This window comes from Malurus melanocephalus, unplaced genomic scaffold, assembly GCF_030028575.1.
Source record: "Malurus melanocephalus ecotype Western Australia unplaced genomic scaffold, MMel_1.1 scaffold_122, whole genome shotgun sequence".
Taxonomy (NCBI): domain Eukaryota; kingdom Metazoa; phylum Chordata; class Aves; order Passeriformes; family Maluridae; genus Malurus; species Malurus melanocephalus.
This window is the reverse complement of record NW_026623354.1, coordinates 1,574,487-1,594,182: the sequence shown is the minus strand read 5'-3', so window position 1 is coordinate 1,594,182 and position 19,696 is coordinate 1,574,487. Positions and strand designations below refer to the sequence as shown.

The 19,696-nt window shown below is 42.1% G+C and overlaps 1 protein-coding gene across 1 annotated transcript in view; it reads left to right on the top strand.

The window, feature by feature from the left end:
* Positions 1 to 2,360: 2,360 nt before the first annotated feature.
* Positions 2,361 to 19,696, top strand: part of HSPA12A (heat shock protein family A (Hsp70) member 12A) — a 48,861-nt gene continuing 31,525 nt past the window's right edge. Inside the window, exons 1-4 of the mRNA XM_057370295.1 lie at positions 2,361 to 2,469; positions 14,264 to 14,417; positions 16,245 to 16,330; positions 18,064 to 18,191. Coding sequence (XP_057226278.1) covers positions 14,402 to 14,417; positions 16,245 to 16,330; positions 18,064 to 18,191 — 230 coding nt within the window. The 5' untranslated portion in view covers positions 2,361 to 2,469; positions 14,264 to 14,401. The remainder of the gene's footprint in view (positions 2,470 to 14,263; positions 14,418 to 16,244; positions 16,331 to 18,063; positions 18,192 to 19,696) is intronic.

Below are 19,696 nucleotides of genomic sequence, written 5' to 3'. Positions count from 1 at the left end.
CATCCATTTTTATATTTTAATCACTATATTTTTACTCATTTTCTGTTATGCTTACAAGATAAGCATTGAAACCACCTATATCCAAACATTTTTAAATGAACATAAGAATGACAAACTTCCTATAGAGTTAGAAACAGAAATGAAGCCTCTTCAGTCCCAGGGCAGGCTCACTTGAGACAGTGACCTTTTTAAAAAGTGTTTGCCTTTCATATGAAATGTACTTTTTTTTTCATTTCCAAGGGGGAGAGATGACAAGGGAAAAAATACAATTTTTTTTAATGATTTTTGTCTTTATAAAACATAATTAAATTTAAGGGCCCTTAGTTCTTAATTTTATATTTCAGATTGATAATCTAATTTCACTTCAAATAGTTTTTTTTAATGTGATTCCTCTCATTAGGTTTTAAAAGGACATACTAAGCTGTCTGGGAAAGGGTCTAATTTCTGAAACTAGCAGTCACATGCCTTCAAATATTCTCCCTGTGCATTATTCAAAACACCTACAGCTGAGTGTGTAACTTAGGCAACCTGGCTTGATATTGAATAATGTAGTCACTGCCGTGACATTCGGAAAGATGTCTGTACCCAGTGAATGCTATTTTTGTGTGTGTTGTTTGAGGGATCATGAAAAACTAGCCTGAGTACTATATTTTTYCCCAGGAAGTATGTGATTTGGATATGTGTTTGTGTGTTTCTTGGTTGCTTCTTTTCKTYCCCTCTGCCTTYGTTAATTACCTCAATACATGTTTARAGCCTACCATTAATTGCCATTGAAGTGCATTTAATCTGAAGCAAAAGTTTCTGCTATTTAARYCTCTTGTCAGGAAACCAAGTATTAGAGTTGTTTGGTTTCTTATTTCCGAGGCTGTTTAATGACAGCATAAATATTCAGCCCGACTCTGAATAGGTAATTAAAGCTGACTTTTGGCCAGATGTTCCCCTTTGTTGCCTGGCGTGGAGCTGAGAGCAGAGCAGGAAGCGGCAATTCCAGTGCACGCTGTCCCACTGCAGACTGTCCTTGGCTTTGGAAATTGCCCGAGGGATCCCCAKGTTGCTGAGAGTCCCCAAGAACATAAAGTTACACCGATGTGAGCAGTGGAACGAGCTGCTGTCTCACCATCCCAGCGTGCTCCTTGCCTCSCCCMTTCTCAACAGTTTAGAAAATCCATTTGTGCAGCTGATTCTGGGAATGAGACAGTGGATTTCAGGAYGAGATAGTCTTTTAAATGTGTACAGGRTGAGAGAAGGCTTTTGGGATGGGTCAGGTGYTCAGAYGTGAAAAAAWTTGCTSCTTTAACTTTTGTGCCACAACTTCTGTCCTCAGAGACAGTWGAACTTACAAGGAGCAGAACAAATGCCATGAGAGCAAGAAACCAGGGAATAGAGGGAGGTGCTGAGTAAGCACCTGCAGTRTCTGGGGCTTTGCTTCAATATTCACTGCTCTTCAGGGGTTTACAGGGATCCCACCTTGTGCAATCAACAGCTTTGGCAGGGGACTTGGGAGAAGTTCGGGTGGATTTTGCACTGTGMTGAATGTGAGTGACCTCCTGAGCCCAGGAATCAGCAAGGAACCGAGGCTGTGCTTGGAGTGAACGTCCTCATCTATTTCACGTGAAATTCTGGCACTGCTTTCAAAATGTGAATAGCTGCAGAGGCTGGAAAGGAAGGGAGAATGAGACCACAAAGCACGGGAGGAGAACAGGGAACCCTTTCTCTGTCTCCGGGATTGTTCATGGGAGGATACCAGCCTTATTTTTATTCTCATGTTTGTTACGGCTTACTAAGTTTGGAAAACTSTTTAAACTTCATCGTGGATCAAGTGACAGTAGGGGTGTCTCTCTCCCAGGTCCTGGAAACAAGTAGCTAAAAATCACTGGAAACAGCAAGTTCTGGCCTGAAAGCACTACAGAACCATGTRGGAGAGTTCACTCCGAAGACAAACAATAAGAATCCCATGCCGTACAAGCCACCCTTAATGCATGTCGGGGAAAACGTTCGTGATTTCTGAGTGTCCGGTTTAGCTGCACCGACAGCAAGGAGGTAACCTTCGCAGCATTCTCCTGGCTCCGTGTCCCGCAGGACTGCAGCACCCTTTCCCGGCGGTGTCACCTCCGGCCACGGAGAGGGGTCTCTTTCTATGGCTGTCACCGTGGAAGGGTTTCCGCTTCAGTAGCCGTGAAATCCGCATCTGGGGCCGGGCCAGGCGCTGCCTTGTGCGGCTGCGGGAGCAGAAGGGGAGGGGAGGGGCGGCGCAGCCCCGCAGCCGGCGCGGGAAGCCCGTCAGCGCCGGGCCGGGCGCGCAGCCTCTTCCCCTCGCTCCGCACCGGCCGCAGGAAGGCGCAGCGGGGCGGGGACGAGAGGAAACAGCGGAGCCTCCCCCGGCGTGGGCAGCGCAGCTCCGCCGCCGGCCCGTGCCCCGGTGAGCGCGGCGGGAGCGGGCCATGTCGGAGGCGGAGAGCGGTGCCGCAGGTGAGCGGGGCCCCGCCGCAATGCAGGAGCGCTGCCGGCGGCGGGCGCGGCACGGCCCGGCGGCCACGGCTCGGCGGGGAGACGGTCTGGAGCCGGAGGGAGCCCCGTCCGGAGCAGGGGGAGGCGGGAGGCGTAGACAATGTCCCGGGTTTGGCCGTGCAGCGGGTCAGGGCAGGGCGGCTCCGCGGTGCCCCGGCTCGGGGATGCCCCGGGCAGGGCCGGCTGAGGGGCGGGAGGCGGCGGCTCGGCCGGAGCGCGCCCCGCGGAACCCCCGCCCGCCCGGGGGCAGAGCCGCCGCTCCTCCATCGCCTGCGGTGCCCGGGAGCCGGTGCCGCACCGCGGGGGGACCCAGGTGACAAAAGAATGCGGCGGCACCGGCGGGCGGGGGCGAGGCGGGGCGGGCGGGCTCCCTGGCCGGGGCCGGGGCGCTGCGGCGGGCGCGGCATCCCCGCCGGACGGGCCTTTGTGGCGGGGTCGGGGGCTCTCCCTGCGGCGGCCGGAGGAGGAGGGGGAGGGCTGGGACTGGAGCGCAAGACCTGCTGCTGACACAGGGGCAGCACTCCGGTGTAGCGAGAAACCCGGTGCAGTGGGAAAGAAAGAGCTGGCAGCCGGGTGGGAGAGCCAGCGCTGTCTGGGTGAGCGCCTGAGCATCCCTCGGGGACCAGGGAGCTCCCAGCGAGATGTAGGGGTGGGGGAAATCCCCACCGGTGCCGTTTCACCACGGTAACGGGGCCACATGTCTCCGATTTTGCAAACTTGATTCGAGCTGAGCTGAATCTTGTTTTGCCTGAAACAAGGATGCTGTGGGTTTGATCCGTTTGGGGTCTCACTGTGCMTGATAAACATAACACAGCCTTTGCAGGACGGGGTGGTCTCTCCTTGTGTGGGAACGGAGCTGGGGGAGGGAARAGGGTTCCTAGGATACAAATGATATGGGTGAATAACCCTAAGGGAAATGCAGACTCAGCCTGATTTCATTCGATCTCTCGATGCCTTTTTCCTCACTCTATACTGCAAAGGCTTGAGGAAACTGTAAAGCTGAGCCAAAGGTGCTGGCAGAAATATATGGGGAAACTTAAAAGGTTAAGTTTGATTATAGTAGGATTTAGGGAACGTTTTGAATGACATAGCTTAATTTCAGTGTGAGAGGAATTAAAGAGTCATGAAGTATCCATTAAAAGAACCCAAATCAAACTGGGAAACAATACTTAGAAACTAGTTGTRTCTTCAAGGTGCTCTACTGGATTCTTTCCCCTCCCCACCATCGAAATGTTCTCTCAGTGCTTCCAAATGAAGTCTCTAATGCCTGTTTGGTTTGAAGTAACCTGTAACAATTTTCTAGCATGCAGCTGACAAAGGAAGAATAGCCTGACAGATTCATTTGTCTTTCACATGACAGGGCATCACGTTTTGTTTTCTGCCAAGCTGCAAGGTTCGTGCAATGCAATRCTGAAATGAAGTAACTTGTGACTAGAGAGAATTTGTGCTGGAGGGATTTGGTTAAAAGAYGGAAGACCAGGTAGTAAAGCAATGATTTRTTATGCCWGAAATCTTTCCAAGCACTGGAATGYCGAGGCTGTCAGAGGGAAAAAAGGCTTCAGGAATAAACTGTGATTTAGTGTGTGTTGTATTGACAGTATTGAAGCTGCAGCCACTTCTTGCAGCACAGTACAATGCGTAAGAGAAATGTCTGTATGTAAAATAGCTGAGTGCTGTATGCAGTGCCTGCCCATCATCTTTATGGCTTCACTTAGCACAGCACTGCGGTATCTGCAGCTTGGTTAGTCAAATTGTTCATACCCAGGAGCTACTGCATGTAAAGCTTCTAATTATACTSATTTTTGGCATTTTTAAAGCCATTGGCTCATAATTGGGTAGTGCTGGTTGAGCTGACAAGTTTTCCTTTACTGTCACCCTGTAAGCTTTCGGTCTGAATGTTCTGATCATTCCCATGGGGACAGCAGTTGGTGTTACATAGCTCTGTACCTGCAAAGTCTCCCCAAAGCTTCAGTCAGCTGTAGAGAGGCCCCAAGAGGTCTGTTCTGTCCAGAGGCATTTTTAGCTGATGCATGTGTGGTGTAAAGGGGCTTTATCCTGGCCACAGGGAGTGCCCAGGGTTTCTGTGAAATGCAGCTGGCACCAGGAGCTGGAAGAGGATGCTGCAGCCTTGRATGTCAGCTCAGGTTAAAGCAGCCTCTGGGAGGACCAGAATGCTGCCTCAGCTAGAAAAGACCTGATCCCTTCATGAACATGGCAGGGTTTAGGATGTGTTTTGTTTTCTAACTGTGTCACTGGTGGTTGGGGTTATATGGGACTTGACTGGTGTCTCATCTTGTGCTCTTTTCTGCCAAGTGCTTCCTTTGTCGGTTGARTTGATGTGACCTGCCATGGCCAACTTCTCCCACTTTTATGGGAATGCTGTTGAAAATTTTCAGACCCCTTCTGGACATCATATCTGCTGTTGCAATTAAGTCTGGCTTTCTTTTGTCTCCCTTTAAAGTTACAGATCTGGTAAAATATTTTAAAATTTCCAGATACTTACTCTTCTAAGCTATTTCAGGGGATTAATTCCTTTTTTCTCTCCTCTACTATGATTTCACTTACTCTCTCTATAAATGCACAAAGCAACCTCCCCTTCTTAAAAAAAAATCTTAAGAATATACTTTTTACTTTAGAACAATAATATTAAAAGATCCCATTGTGTCAGTTTTCTGTACCTGAATTGGTTCTGCCTTTTGACGATGTGTCAGATGGGATTTCACAAGTATTTGACTTCAAAGGGCACACCATTTATGGTTTTAGAAACGTCTCCCTGTGGCTGTTTTAGACTGTAGGTATTGTGWAGCAGCAAATTAGCTTTTTGGGATATTTTAAAAAGCTGTGTTGGCTCCCAGTAAACGATAATGGAAAATGTGAAGGGAATAAGAAACAATGCAAGCAAACAATGCTACTTTAGATTAGTAGAACGAGAACAGTCATGACCTTAATTTAGTATGAAGCAACATGACCTTTTTGGGGAGTTTGCATCTGCTCCTTTTTAAAATTTTCCCTAAGTGAACTAGTTGTTGGTATTTTCCATATGCAGCTTTAGTGAAATCTTTGTCTATCCATAGATGACTTCTGTTCTTACGTAATTACTCAGCTGCTGTGTGGYACTTGTCACTTTTCTATCAAACATCCTTGCTGGTTGAAAGCAGGGATGGGTGAAGCTCCAGGTTGCATTGGGTTTGTGTTTCTGCAGTGGTGAGAGAGGTGCCAGGAGGGCTTGGAGTGGTGTCAGGGATGAGCTCTGAAGTCCATCAGCCCTGACTGTAAATGGTACACTCACTGCCCAGATGTTCCACCGCAGAGCGTGCARCTGTTTGGTGCTGTAAGGTCACAGATGTTGGTGTTGTGCTGAGGGGTKCTGCTGCCAAGGCTGATCTGAAATTCCTGTGACAGGTCTGCAGGTTTCATCTTCCTCACTGTGACAAGTGTCCTGGCTCCTGGGTCATTCATTACCCTGGATCTGCCTTTTCTCAGTGACCGGGCACATTTTTGATATTGAAAGAGCATTCCACAGCTCTCATTATTCAAAATKTGTCAGCTCTGGCCCATGTGCTGGGTTGTTAAGAATCATAGTGATATGCATTTTAAAATAAACAAATGCAAGTTTAAAATTTTGCTGTAACTCCTATTAAAACAGTGACTTTGCAGTGTTTTAAAATTAGGATGGCAGTGGTGATCTGTGTCAGTAATCAGTATTGAAACAGGAAATTCCTTCAAAGGCTGTCTCAGAGGGGATTTGAGAAACATTTTCATGTAAATGAAGAGGAAAATGCAGTCAGTTCTAAGAAGTAAGCAAATAAATAAACAARAGTACTCCGAATATGAAGGCCAGAAAGCCTAGAAAGCCTTTGTTCTTCCCTCAGGACTGCACGAGGGTGTGTCAAGGACAGCAGAGAGTGGCTTTGTGAGCTGTGTTGGTGCTCCCTGGCCCCGGCTCAGTGCTCTCCACTCCCTGTGAGTCACTGGGGGCTCCCTGGCCCAAATCTGGAGCTCTGTCAAGATTGATTTGCAGGCTCTGGGCACGTGGATCCGTTCTAAGGGCATCTAAATTTGCAAGAACAGGAGATCTGGAGAGGATTTTGCTTTTAGTGTTTCTTCTGTCAGTAGTGCCTCAGTCAACATTCTCAAACTGTGCTCTGCAGATGCAGCTKCTGAGGAATATTGAGAGAGATTTCCAGTAATCACAACCAGTTGGAGTCCAGAAAAATGTGGATGTGGATGTAGTTCAATAGCAGCAATTTCATGTCATCTTAGGGAGTTAATCCACATCCTCTCCCTGAAGAAAATCAGTTCCTATTGCAGGAGCCTGCCCAATGTGCGCTAGTTTCCTTGGGGAAGGAAGCAGAGATGAATTATTCTCCCTATGCTGCTTCCTTCTCCCAGAGGGAATAATCTGGGAACACTGCTTCAGTTTGTCCATTTCTGGATGTATCCCCAGTTCTCAGTGCTGTTCAGGACCAGTCCCTAGGATTGAAGCAATTTCTCTGGAAGGGGTTTACAGTCCTGAGTACTCCATGTCCACCTGTCCTCATGGGGTTCTGTGCATTTGTATCCATGCTGCTTCTTTTTTTTTTTTTTTTTTTTTTTTTTTTTTCTTTTTATTCCCTGTGAGGCTGGAAGAGTGAATATTTGGGCGTCTCTGCTCATTACAGGGATTGGCATATTTTTCTCTGTCGAGAGATAATAACAGCATTAAAATACAGTTCTCCAGTACATCTTTGCCTCCTCCTTGTCATTGTTTGGGAAATGTGGCCATTTGCTCTTGTGGATTTCATTGTGCTTGGAGGACTCTTGATGCCTTCTCAGTGATTAAAGATCAAAATACCTGTGGCTAGACTGGGCTGACTGGCAGATAGTCCCATTCCCTGGTGCCAAACAGATCCAACAGATTTAACATCTATTTCTCAAGTTTCCATGGATACCTGAGTGGAGCACTCGCTGTAATCAGAACGGCAGGGCATGSCATTTACAAAAGCTCTCAGCATTGTCACTGTGGAAGGGCTGCATTCAGAGATCAGCCTTTTGTAGGAGCTCTCTTGCTTACTCAGCTACGCTCCYGTTAGGATTTTAGCCACAGGAACTCCTCTGAAGGTTGTGCCAGAGGCTCTTCACCGTGACAGTGTAACTTTGCAGTCGGTTTTCTGGCAGGTCACTGTGGGCTCTGTGTGATGCACAGTCATGGCAATTGAACAGAACCCAGATGGGTGGAGGTCTAAAAAACCTCGGGAAATGGATTTTGGTGACTGCATGATTTCATGATCTACTCAACAAATGTTAATCAGGTACTTTCTTCTTTTCTCAAAAGGTATTTTTCCTTTAAGCTTTTCCTTAAGCCTGATAATTGGGGCATTTTCAAGACYATTAAATAAAATAATAAAGAAATAAAAACTTATTTTTGATATAGTGATGAAATGTTGCTCAGAAGCTAAATCAATGTCATAGACTATGGATTTGTAGATGTCTTTGCTAATGACTTGTCAAATGTGATACCAATTTTTGCAGTTTTGCCACAATTACTATTTTTTTTATTTTTCCGTCTTTGAACAAAATTGGGTTTAACAGCCTTGAAGAATTATGAAGGGATTTATATATAGCATCACTCATGCTGACTACTATAAGTAATGGCTACTCTAGTATGGCTTTTCTTTTTCACCCTGCCCCCTGCTTATGCTTTTTTTTTTTTCCTCTGAATTGATGAGAGTGGTTGGTTTTCTCTTGTCAAGGCTCTATAAATGTGTGAATCCTGTTAAACCTTCCAAAAGATTGTCAAAATGAAGAAAAACATATTCAAWTTTTTTTCCCAATTCATGTTTTAAGAAAAAGGTGTCACTACATTCATCCAGCTCTATGCATTGCAAGATACTGTTTTAATCTAGAGGTAGATTAGCTTGAAAACTAAATAACCTTTTTGTTTTCCAAGTAAATAAATGCCCCCCCAAATGTTCTGATTCCTGTGTGCTGGATGCACAGTCTGGAAAAGGTGAATGGTGATTCTTGTTCAGTCTTTGAATAATATTCCTTTGAATATCTTGATTGATAAAAGTAAATCTAGGATAGCATTCTTTCCAGGATACAATTTCATTTTGAGATGGTTCTTAGATAGAAACTTGCAGAAAACCAGGGGTTATAAACTGTGATATTTTGATCTTGCTTTTTAAAAAGAAAAAAAAAAAACAGTGAACCAATCCAGTTTGWGCTAGGAAATGGTGTTTTTCTTAAAGAGAGTGATTAACATCACAAATGTTCTGTTTTATGAGTATAGTCCTGGGAATTGGAGCATAATCTTATTAGTGCCATTCCTGACAACCTTGCAGTGAACCAAGTAGAGGAAGCAGATGAAGACAGACATGATGATGATGGAGAAGCAGCAGGAGGCCTTTTCTAGGAAGGCATCTTTTCACAGGACCTATGTTCTGTACAGCTTGTGTTTTGTTTTCTTTATGTGTTCCTCCTCACAGAGGGAGGAGATGAGCAATRCAGGAAAACTGTGCTTGCACAGAGGCAAATAGTGCAAGGAAGCGTGAAGGAAGCAACTTTAAAGAAGAGCTTGTTGAGGGAAGAGAAGTTTAGTTAGAGTGTSCYAAAGGTGTCTRTTAYAGAACTGTATMTGTGAAATATTGAGGAAGATGATGRAGAACTGTGTTTTAGCACTCTGAGCTGCCAAATCTGTTTTTAAGCCAACTTTATTACAACATGCAGCGTTCCTTTTGCAACAGGTAAACCATGATCAGAGTTCTCTCTCCTGGCAATAGTACATGGCGATGGAAGAGCTGGAATCTGGGAACAGAGGGTGCACTGCAGGGCACTGCTGTGAGTTCCCCAAACCCCAACTCTGGGGCATGAGCTGGTTTTGAGCACATTGGAATCTGATCAGGACTGGGAGGAAAAAGGGGGCTGACTGATCACAGGAGCTGGAAAGCTTTCAGCTCATTCAAGGTGGGGCTGATTTGAGACCTTACASTGAAGATGCTGAGAGAGTTTAAGGCAGGTTAAGGGCAGACTGAGCTCTTGGTAAGGACGTGCTGGGGCATTACAGGCCCAGTGTGCAGGGAACTGGGATTGCTTGGCTTTAATCCATCTTACCAAGCATTAGAGAGGTCACATCAAATGGAGGTAAAGTAGTTTAGCCTGTGTGCTGTCAAATAGAGGAGAAGTGAACATAACCCATGTGGCATTTTCAGAAGGTTATTGCGAGTTCTTCCCTGTTTCTTTCATCTCAAATCAAGTTCACAGAAAATAGGTGGCGTCTTTTGGTTTCCCTTTGCTGGTGAGGTGCAGGAAAATGAATATTGTCCACAAAKTGAGTGATGGGAGGCAGCTGGGGTTGTTTTCTGATACTCTTAACAGTAGTAGTAAAAACCTAAATTAGCTTAGAAAGCATGATAGTGCAGTGAAAATGTAATTCCTCTAGTCAAGCCAAAATCAAGATGGGAGCCAGTGAAAAAGCAAAAAATGGAAAAGGTTAAAGTTATAATGACAAACATATTTTATTTTTGGAATTCTATCCAAAGTATTGGGATATTTTTGTATTTTTTTACTTAGGAAATCACTGTGCTGTAATTGATATCTGTGCAATGAATACCAGCTCTTGGGGGGACCAGATACTATGAAAGGTTATCAGGAAACTTGGATTTGTATCAGAGATTTGCTGTGGCCGTATTCATGGAAGAGAAGTGGATTGCAGTCTCCAGCAAACCAGCTGGATGCCTACTGGCATTTTAAAACAAAGAACTCTGATTCCATTGATTGTCATAACAGTGGTGCCATTGGTTTCAGTAGAAACAGAAGGTTCTTATTTCTGATATGAAATATGGCATCTTTCTATTATGCATAAGATTATTTTAAGTGGATTTTTTTTAATTTGCTTCTCTCCTCTCTTCTTGTTCTGTGTTTTTAAAAGCCATCTTTGTATTTGCAGTAAAATGCTCTAGGTTGTCACACTGCATTTGGAACCTCTGACATTTTGTGCTTAATGCAAAGGAAAATCTCAGCAAYAGGAAAAGCTGAATAAGGTTTTCTTCATCAGTGCAGCAGTTGCCAGCTAATAGCAATATGGTAAACCCTTCTTTCCYCGTTGTGCAAACATCATTAGCAAGGTTTGCTTGTGTCAAAATGATTTTGATGCTCAAAAAGTTATTCAATCTTTTGAATGAAGATTTACTACCATTCTTTTGTTGCCTAATGGCTACGCTATACCTATATTTGATTCAGTGCATCCTTTTTTTTTTTTTTCCCTGAATTTTAAATCCAAAGATAGTCCTTGAATAGGAAATAAAGAATTTGGCTAAGGTTTTGGTATTACCAGCAAACTGACTGAGAGCAGAGCAGTGTATATACACACAGCAAGGATCACTTTCACTACATGCTGGAAATTCCAGAAAAATGGCCATCACATATGTGCAAGTGTTGGTCTGCCAAAGTGTTCAGCATGTACATGGTAAATTCAGCTAACCTGGATTTATTGGAGCCACAAAGATCAGCTGCAATAGTGGCATTTTTAATAGGTCTAATGCAACACAGCTTACCCTGTGTACCTGGTTCATCMGCCTAAAACAGCTGAGAGCTTGGATGATTTGGCATTTGGAACAGTGAGTATGCATTATTGAGTTATCCAAAAGAGTTATTGCAGCTTTCCTTTTGAGCCAAGGCAATGTCCTGCAGCCATTCTGAGCTGGGAGTTTGGGAGAGCCTGGAAAAGGTTGTGCTGGGACCCACTGGTGTGTTTATTGTGAAAGCACTTACCAAAATACTGCTGGAATTATGATCTGAAATGGGGAATTGTATTCATCCTGTTGGTGATCCAGAAAACTGTGGGCTGTTTGTGGCCAATTGTGTTGGATTTGTGGTCACTGTCAGGATAGAAATAGAAATTAAATGAAGGTATGTTGGTTGGGATATGACACGCACTCTAGTGTTCAGGCATGTTCTTAMTGAGACGTGATATCATATAATGGTTTGCTTATCCTTTGATTTATGAAACAGCTGTGGGACATCCAGTCCCTGGGGAGTGAGGTCTGAGAAGGTTTGGAAAACAGAACTTCTCTGGCCAAGACTTTGCTTTTGTAGGCATCACTCTAAAGGAGTGCAGAATGGGCCTGAAAAGGTTTCTGGTGGCAGACTTGGGGCTTGAATCCTTATTTCATCATTTATTTTCCAYACATGGAACTGGTGACATGAGGCACACTCAGAAATGTCCCCCCTTCCCTGGTTTGACTGCATTTCTGGACTTCATGCTGCAGAGCCCCAAACCCTGATTTCAAGCTTCCTGCTTTTACTTGTCCTGGTAAATTCTACCTGGAGACAATGCCCACTTTAGGTTATCCATTGTTTATGGCATTTTGGTTACAGGGATCCTTCTGTTTGACAGAATCCTCTGCCATGGCATCTGCCTAGCTGGAAAATGAACAAGGTCCATAATATGTGAAKCAAAAAATTTTTCCTGATTCTTGTGTAGCTGGATTATACATAGTTGAAATATTTAAGAGTAAAGAGAAGATTTTGTGTGGCTGCTGACTTTTTTTTTGGTTGAGTATCACCTCAGTGGGTTTTTCATGGGAGATCCAGCAGTCACTTTTCTTTAAGCTGCTGTCTTGAAACTGATTATCTGGGACTGTGTTGGTCCATGTCTGGCATTTTTAGTTGTTCCCTGAAGTTCATTTATCCAGTCCTGAGTAGGAATTTGTGGCAGGGGATCCCAAATACTCAGAATGGACTGATGGCCTTCCAGCTGCCATTTACTGATCTTTCTAATTAAATAATGAACTTGGTGGTGCTCTCCAGATCTGTCAGAAAATCAGATTCAGTTGAACATGCAATCAGTGAAATATTCCTGCTGCATCKGCAAGATTTTTATAAATGTTCTGGACTTTGCTTTCATTCTGCATTCTGTGACACTTAAAAGTTAATCCTTCACTGCATTTTGTTGAGATCTACAATTTTGCTTATCATTTACTGAAAACCAGAAAGAGCTCAACAGATTAGGCATTGCAGGAAACCACAGAAAATAAACTTCTGCATCTGTTTAGATGAAAAGAAGGAATAATTTAAATTAAATCTGCTAAACCAGCAATTGGAGCTAATGTGGTAATAGACAYGATTTCATTATCATTAATACAGTATCTTCTAATCTCGTAATTTCACCAATTCTGTAATTGTTTGGGAATCTGCAAATCTGGGCCCTTTGAATTGTTAAAAAAAACCCCAAAGTCTGAAAATGGGAACCTTTTCTATTTTCCCTWCTGCTTCTGATTACCTTGAAAATGCACAAGGTGTTCTTTGGCAATTGCTTAGGTCAGGACTAAAGTCAGAAATTGTAATGTGTTCAGATTTATTCTGTACCCATTTATTGAAATTACGCAAGCCCCTTATGTAGGCAGTCATATTTCAGATTAATATGAATAACATAAGTACATGTAAGAATTTTTATTCAAGGAGTTTGTATCATATTTAGAACAAGATTATTTTAAATGCTGCTTTGTTTGAGAACTCACTTTAATTTGGATTCTAAATCGGATTTCTCCATTTAATTTGGTGTGGAAATTGGCAAGAATTAAATGTTTATTTAATGCATGCTGTTTAGCTGTGTTTTTGCCATAGCATGTAGTTTGACATAGATAGAGATCCTTGATAAACATGGAGATAAAGCTGGAACTCAAGCTATGTGGAACAATGTAATCAACCTTGGGGTTTGTTTTTTTTTTTTTTGTTACAGAAGCCATAATAAGTCATTCTGCTTTAAGAACTATTCCAAATACCCTGATCTTATCCAGGACAGTCTAGGCATCCTTTTTCAGTTTCATGATTGCAAATCAGGCTCCTTGCAACCCTTTTCCCATTCTCTGGCTTGGAACAGATGATTTTGTTTCTGTCAGATCAACCAATCACAGTGCTTTTGAGATAAGGGATTTTTAAATATCCTGGAATATCCATGCATTTACCGCTCTTCAGAACACAGCTGTAAAAATTGTGCACATTTTTTCACCAAGTAAAAACTAACTCAACAGAATATGAAAGCTCCCACATGGACAAATATATTTTATCTTGCAGTTCAGATGGGGTGGATAATATAATGTTACAAATATCTAAGTTTCATTTGCTTTTAATAATGATTTCTTTCACTGCTTGTTGAGAAGTGTTGGTATTAAATCCAGGATGCATTGTAGAATTATTTTATCTAGCTGTGTATTTGCAGGAACAGCAGTGAATAACAGTTGCAGGATGGTCATAGGTTCAGAAAGGTCTCTTATAAATCTTTTTTTTTTAACTTGAATCAGTTGTTGATAGGACACAACCCAAGTCAGTGGTTTCTTTGGATGGATATGAATATTGCGCTTGTTATTTAATCACTTATTAAATCTCTGTAAAATAAAAAAAAAATAAAATTCTGAGTTGCATCCAGAGATATAAATAACTTCTCAAGGCTGATAATTGAAGATAGGTTGGAAAATGGATCATAGRATCACAGAATGGTTTGAGGTGTTGGAAARGACCTTAAGRATCATYTCKTTCCASCCCCCTGCCATGARCAGGGKCACCTTCCACTATCCCAGGTTGCTCTGAGCCCCATCCAGCCTGGCCTTGAGCAATTCCAGGAWGGGGCAACCTGTGCCAGGGCATCTCCACCTTGATAGTAAAGAATTTTTTCCTAATGTCTGATGGAAATCTACCCTCTTTCACCGTGAAGCCCTTATCCTTTGTCCTGCCACTACCTGCCCTTGTGAAATGTCCCTCTCTGTCTCTTTTGCAGGCCCTCTTTAGGCACTGGAACGTGCTCCAAGKTCTCCCTGGAGCMTTCTCTCCTGACCTGTCTCCATAGCAGAGGAGYTCCAGCCCTCTCATCATCTCTGTGGCCTCCTCTGGACCTGCTCCAGCACATCTCTGAAACATGAGTGCCGAAACAGGTAACCCAAAGAATTAGTGACAAAAAGAAATGGTGGAAACACATAGACAGTGATTTGGTGGGTACATTTTTGTGATCCAAATCAGCATCCTAATTGGGGTAAAGTGGCAGTTTCCAAAGCTGTTGAGTCAATGTTGTGATGTCCTGGTCTGCTCAGGAAGTACTGGTTCAGGTCCAGCCAGGAGTGACAGCAGGATGGAAGAACTATATTTAGTTACTAATAATTTTATTTTTTTGTGTGTCAAAATACTGTTCCTTAATTCTAAAAAAATTCTATGTTGCTGGTGCAAAAATTAAGAGGCAAAAATTGCACAGAGGAGGCTGATAACAGCATCTGTTCCAAAGATATCTTAATGAACCGAGCAGATTCTGTGCTTGTCGCATTTGGCCTGTGACTTTTTGTACTTCACTGCAGGAGGAGTAACTTAATATATTCCTGGAGAACTCATGTAGAAAATGCAAATATTCTGCTTCTGCTAATGCTTCTGAAAATCAGGCTGAACATGCATGTTATAGCTTCAAGAAATAAATGGTGTTATAAGAGTAATATTAAGATGTGGAGGAAGATTTTTTTTTTCCTGKGGGCAAATTATTTCATACTTACCCACTGCAGGTTTTTGAATCTTCCCTGGGAAACAACACATATTTGATACCAGGAACAATAGGATTCTTCATGAAGTATTTCTAAGGTTTTGGAGAGCAACTCCAGTGACATCTTGGAGTGATGCTCTGAAATGTCAGTCATGTCAATGACTATGTCAGTGACACATGCTATGAATAAATGTGTGATGCATCCAAGTAGGTGATAAAAATATGTTGAAATGTATTTTTTAATATTTRTTATTATTAATAATGATCTTCAGAAGCCTATTACATCATTCTACTTTACATCTAATTAGCTGGTATTCTACAGAAGAGAATTCAGCAAGCTCGGGGCTAAATTTGGGAGCAGAGGAGTTTGAGCATGGACAGGGTGTGTGGCACCTTTTCTGCATTTCATTTTGATAAATTACTGCATTCTTTATAATAGTACATAATATATATATAAATTCATCCAAGTCTTCAGTGCTTAATTGTTTTAATAAGCCATTTCCTTTTCTATCATCAACAGTGCAAATAAAAGGATGAAAAAAAAATAGTGCATTACTGTATTTGTTGGTCATTTGGTCTGTGCCTTTAAGTGAAGTTCTACTATTGAATGCCGGATAGAAATATTTCTTTGATGACTTGTTAATAATGCTTTCCTTTTTCCCAGCTGGATTCTGTCCTGCAGTAGTATTAACAGCTGCAAGACGTTCCAGTGCAGAGTGTAGTGAAGAATAAAAACAGAGACAGTATTGGGAAAGTTTCAGAATAAAGGCTCAGGATGAACAAATTGCAGCTTACTCTTCCTGCTTTGTCCCTTTGCTCTCAACTCCTCTTTTTCTTGTAAAAAGAATCTGTCTTTTTGGATCTCACAACTTGTGTTTAGTTTCTGCATTCATACAKTTGGATCTCAGGCCTTTAATGTGAGTGTGTAGTGCTCAAGCTGCTTGTACCAACTATGATTTCTGAATATATTCAGGAAGACTTTTAAAATTTTACATGACAATGYATTGAAAGAATGGTAATTAGTGATGAAGGTCAGACAGACATTTTAAAACCGAAACTGCTGTTGTGTCTTAGCATGTTTTAAGGGCAAAACATGTGTTTTAGATGGCAGCTGTGGAATTTGCTTTCTGTTTTAGCAGATTTTTTTACAACTGGAAAGCAAAATAGCAGTATGCAAAGTAACTGTTGTATCTATCATTCTGCTTGCTGACACTGATGGGTGTTTGTTTCCTTCCAGATGCAGTTTCCACATCTGCTTACTCATCACCAGCCAAAAGTTTGGGAGATCCTGGAATAACTCCACTGTCTCCATCACATATTGGGGTAAGAAATGCACTCCTGACATAAACTGCATGCTTACGTTACCTTCTCCTGCCTATTTAGTGGGACATAATTTCTTTAGAGTTGTCATTTCCCCCATATTGATCCCCTTCATGCTCTCCATAGTATAAAGTGAGATTTTGGTCATGCTGGGGTTGATGACAGTGCTCTCATTCCTTTCATTGAAGTCCTGGTTTTATTATTTTTCTCTTCCTAAACTCATAGACTTGCTCCTGCCTATTTTTATATCAAACACATGGACTTTTTGATCCTCAGGGTTCCCAAGGTCTGTCCCAGTCTTTATTGCTGATTTGTTTAGGCAGCCCCTGATAAGTCTCCTTCCTTTCAGGAAAAAAAAAAAAATAAAGGATATATATGATATTCAACAGTAAGAACCAAATTCCCAGAGGAAAAAAATCTGCTTCTAGAGAGATAGAGATAGAAGCTCAAAATAGAACTAACTGGTTTTATTTCTCAGGGAAAACAGGCACTTCTGTAAGCTTTTAGAGCCAAGAGAATGTCCCATAGGCAGTGTGTTTTAATYTCTTGTACATCACACTGATTTTGTTGATAAACTCATGTTAAAATTGACTCTCACCCATTTTTAAGGTCATCTCTATGATTTGTAGCACAGTACATGCACAGTGCATTTCATGATACTGCGAGAGATCATGTTCAGAACACATTTTTATCCTTGTCAGCCTTCTGCCTGAGCTTTCTGATTCAAGTTCAGAGTTGTGCAAAAACCATCTTCAGGTTTTCCAGTGCTCTCACTCATGGTTTTTGGCTGTTRTTCCCTTCTTTCTCCAGATACTCTTGAAATTATTTTTTTGCTTCTGTCATTCTGATAAATTATGTCCTATTTCCGGTAGATTTGCTGCTTAAACTCTTTGAGAAGGACATTGTCCTAGTTGAAAAGCTTTATTAGGAGAATCCAAGCAAACCTTTCATGACTGGAGACCTCTGTGAAAGATTACAAGAGTTGCTTCAAAGTGTTTCTGAGAGTAACAGAGTGAGCAGCCGTGGTGGATTTAGGGCARAGGAGGCTGGTGAAGGATCTGGAGCATATTGCCCTTGACTCTGCTGTTCAGGGATTGCAGGATTACAGGTGAAAGGCAGGGAGAAGGATTCAAATTCACCATAAGCAGCTGAAGAGCTTCCCACATTCCAGCACAGGCAGGAGCAAAGAATGCATGTAGTACTGGCTGAATAGGTGTTATATAAATTCTTCTTTATATCACAGGATATAAAACTTATTGCTGTGTTTTGTGTGGTTTTTCTCCATTATTTTTGAATGGTAATAATATTTCATGTTCAAAATTATGATATAGTGAAGGTGTAAAACCAATGAGTCCCAAATATTGATAGACATAAATATATTTGCCAATTGATCAGTTTAAGAATAAGAACCTGAAAACAAACCAACAAAAAACCAGCCCCAAAACCATAAATTTTAATAATACAGGATAAGAAGTATTCCAGAAATTAATATGAATGAAAATTGTATTAGAAAATTATTTATAAAAGGTTCTAGCATATATGTTGAGTCATGTATTGAATTTCCAATTCCATAGGAATGGCAGCTTTCTTGTACCAGCTTTGGTCACAAAGGCAGCTTTAGGGAAGTTCTCATTTTCACTGAAGAGATATGCAGGTCTTGCAGAGCAGAAATTCTGCCAGGTTACAATTATTCTGATCAGTGATTCAGTGTCTGTTTTGCCTCTGCTGTTTAACAGAAGGACTCTGATGCAGACGATGCTGTAGAACAGTTATTTCTTGTTGTTGTGGCTATTGATTTTGGCACAACATCCAGTGGCTACGCCTACAGCTTCACCAAGGAGCCAGAATGTATTCATGTAATGAGGTAAGGGCTGCAATGCAGCATTTGGTTTGTGACTCTGATAACATGGGYTGCCTGCAGTAGCCACAGATATTTTCTGCAGGAGCCTGAAGTGTCTGGATTTGTCTGGCATTGCCAGTGTGCAAATTTCTCTAGGTTATGACTTTTTGTTGAATCTTATTGTATTCTGACTTGCTTTAGTAGCAATGGGAACATGTCCTCTCTCCTATTTTGCTGAGTTTACAGGATGACATGAGTAAAAAGAAGAGATCAGTGAGAATTCAGAATTGTCCAGGCAGCAGAGTTAATAATTAGTCGGGATAACCTTGTCTCAGAGACTGATTTTCTAAGGTCGTGCCATTTCCCAGGAGCTGCCCATCCCCTGRAGTCACACTGTGGATGGTTGGGTGTAACACGTGGTTACTTGCTCTGGGAGTTTGGTTGATTTAAGCTTTTTAGCTTTAAATTTGAATAAAACTTGTGATAATGATCCACTGAGAAATAASCAGTCAAAAGTCATGAATGTGAAAACGAAGGTTTGGTGTGAAATCTGTTCTGTGTATGTAAGGGACAGGCTTTAGCTGTTGTGATGTGTTGTTTTTATTTCTTCATTAAATCAGCACAGTATAAATCCATGCAGTCACAAATGCTACAACTGCTATGGCAGCTACCTGCAAGTTTTGCCCTGCAAACCAGTGTTACAATATTTTATAAGTTATTTTTAATTTGAAACATATACAATTCTTAACCAAGTATATTTAAAATTACTTGTTGTGACAAGTGCAAGATAATTTTAGGCAAAAAACTAACTATGTATGAAAAGCTCCGCCATAGGAGTTCTTCTAAATGATGCTGCTGTTGCAGCAGTAGGTACTGTGCTGTAATGCTGAGAACAAAAGGTCAGAAAGCCTAATTTGCTGCAGTCTAGTGTGATATACTGCATCTTTTCTAAGCAAAGGTGGTAGCTGAATGCTRCTCCCTCAATCTCAGCAGACAGCTCTGATGGTGCAGTCAGCCTGCATAGCTGGTTTGTGTGTGGCTGCAAAGTGTTTCAGAGATCTAACACAGCTGAGGGATTTGAAATGCTTCTAAAGGGTGGTAAATCTAGGAATGGTATTCTGCCATCCAGTTGCAAAGATAYCCACCATTTGCAGGGTGGGCAGTTAATGCTTTCCAGGTCTTCTCTGCATTTCAGCCTTGGAGCAGCACAGGAAGGTGGACAGGGCTGGAAGTCAAAGGGCAGGCTGTGTGTTGGGCTCAGGGTGGTCAGGTTGGAACCCATGTTTATCAATTCCTGTTCCCTTACGGCAGCAAGTAATCAATTAAAGTTCGTAAAGAAGTTGGATGTAATGAGGGAAAATACATCTGAAGCTTTACCTAAGCAAGCCTAAACTGTACTTGGAACAATTCTGTGTTGTTCTGTAATCTCTGGAGATTTTACTGTGTGAAATCTGTTTTTAGGGAAGTCATTTAAGTGCCTAGGATTTACCTTAGGACCCAATTTTGCCATTGGGTTCACATTGCAGATT